The sequence below is a fragment of the Aedes albopictus genome, chromosome 2, assembly GCF_035046485.1.
Source record: "Aedes albopictus strain Foshan chromosome 2, AalbF5, whole genome shotgun sequence".
Classification (NCBI taxonomy): Eukaryota; Metazoa; Arthropoda; class Insecta; order Diptera; family Culicidae; genus Aedes; species Aedes albopictus.
In genome coordinates, this window is record NC_085137.1 from 480,023,131 (window position 1) to 480,025,326 (window position 2,196).

General features: G+C 44.2%; 1 protein-coding gene across 1 annotated transcript; it reads left to right on the top strand.

The window, feature by feature from the left end:
* The first annotated feature begins 1,265 nt into the window (after positions 1–1,265).
* Positions 1,266–1,784, top strand: LOC109399171 (endocuticle structural glycoprotein SgAbd-5-like). The gene has a single exon (XM_062849283.1). The coding sequence runs from the start codon at positions 1,363–1,365 to the stop codon at positions 1,678–1,680; it is 318 nt and encodes a 105-aa protein (XP_062705267.1). The 5' UTR covers positions 1,266–1,362; the 3' UTR covers positions 1,681–1,784.
* Positions 1,785–2,196: the final 412 nt, after the last annotated feature.

Genomic DNA, 2,196 nt, shown 5'->3' on the forward strand with positions numbered 1-2,196 from the left:
CCAGAATAGCCGAAAAAGATGTGCTCAAAATATTTTTGTAAATTTCTTTCATTTTAGCTGCGCTTTTCATGCGGTTGAAATTTTGACAGTAAATCAAAATTTCTGTCGCATTTTGTTTATTCTGTGAAGAAGTTTTAGGAAGCTCGTCGCTACTTAAAATTATACTGCTCGTTTCCGTGGAATGAGGCGTCTTTACTTTCGAAAAACTTAAACTACTCTCTTCTGTGAGAGAGGGCGTCCTTACTTCCGAAAATTCTGGCTGGTTGACGGTGAGCAGAACCGATTGGTGCTCTCCCGAAGCTGCTGTAGGCGATGTGTACGTTCACTCACCAGGTATTGACGATACGACTGCAGGTCTGCGGTGGCTTCAGCAGGTCCAATTCCATACTCCTGATGTACTTCGATGAATATACGATGAAGATGTTCGGGAGCCGACGGTAGTCCTTCAGATGCAAGGAGCATCCTTATGTTGGTTGGTGTCAGTCCATCGATGCAAACATTTGGGGGTTGGTCTTTCATATACGCAAGAAACAACCGAACGACTCTCATGATGGCAGGGTCACGTAGTCTGGCTTTTAAGAATCGCCCGTGTGTTCCATGCTCTATGTGTATCCTTATATACATGGGACAATTATGCGTAGAACTGTAGCATAGTAAACGGTGATACCCTACCAAATTAAAAAAAGTCTTGTACGTAATAGTTGAATTCCATCATGAAGAAACAAATGAAGCAGTTCGTGACTGGTTCACAGTTCCCAAATTACTGATCATCAATGGACTGTGGCATTTAAACCGATTCGATTGAAGTTCAGCCGCCCCGCTAATTTTTTGGCCAATGTCCATGTTTTCACTTGACATTCACTTTTTTGCGGGTTATCTTTCATTGTCGCCCATCATCATCGCAAGCCAAGCATTATAGCTTTCTGACCCTATCGAGTCCTCCTCGAGCTGCCTTTGGGCGCTCACGGCGAATCCTCATCATCCATCGGAGACGTCATTGACATTGAGGAAAGAAATAAATGTATCAGATAATCGATTATGGGTCGTCATCGTCGTGGCGCCTCCGGATAGGAACCATACCGGAGAGGATGCAACGTACCATTTCAAAGAAGAATGTTGTCTGATTTTTTTATTTTTTTTTTTGCGATGCCACTATTGAATGCGCGTGCTTCTCTCGACGGGCCAGAATGTCACATGCTGCCTGGAATGGGAACATTCGGATTGGTGTGTGGGGTACGACCAAGTATAAAAATGAAACGCACTCGATGAGCTTCAATCAGTTTTGCGTCTCCTAGTTGAATTACCTGCTGCAACTGTGCAAAGTGTCTAGTTTCGCGAAGAAGCTTCTACTCCTGCCTGAGAATGAAATCGACCATCGTTGCCTTCGTCGCGATTTTCGCCCTGGCTTTGGCCGTTCCGGTGCCCGATAAGGATGCGCAGACTCTGCGGTTCGACAACGATCACAAGGGAATCGATGGATACAATTTCGAGGTGGAAACGAGCAACGGAATCCGTCAGCAGGAACAGGCTGAGCTGAGGAGCTTCGGAGATGACAACGCGGCCATTGTGGTGCGAGGATCGTACTCGTTCACTGCTGATGATGGCCAGGTCTACACCGTGAACTACATTGCCGATGAGAATGGATTCCAACCGGAAGCGCCACATCTGCCAAAGGCTTAAGAATCGTTTTTTGTGTGATTTAGAAAGATGGGAAAGGAACTGTTGAGTGTTAAAGATAGATTGTTGGATGAAAAATAAATAAATTTGTGCTTTTCAAAACTGTGGCAGTGTATTATCTTGAGTAATATCAGTGAGTCAATTTAACACACCATGTATTTCTCAATGATGAAAGTACTGTGCTTTGCAGTTCTTCTGCAAAGGGACGTAAACGACATTGTCATTTTTTTACATTTTTGGTAATTATGCATTGAGCTCTTGGTCGTTCTCAGTGTCTAGCAGGCATATCATAGTTTTATTATTTCACCTGATATTTACCAAAAGACGTCGAAATTTGGAACGGCGCTTACGTCACTTTGCAGAAGAACGGCTGCTGTTGTTCTTCGTTTACTGAAAACATACCAACTCTAGTACATATAAACTGGAGACGGAGAGCAGGCATGGGAGTCCGGCACCTTGCCGCAATCCCTGGCGAAATTCGAATGAACTGGATAGTTCACGCGAAACTCTTACGCAGTT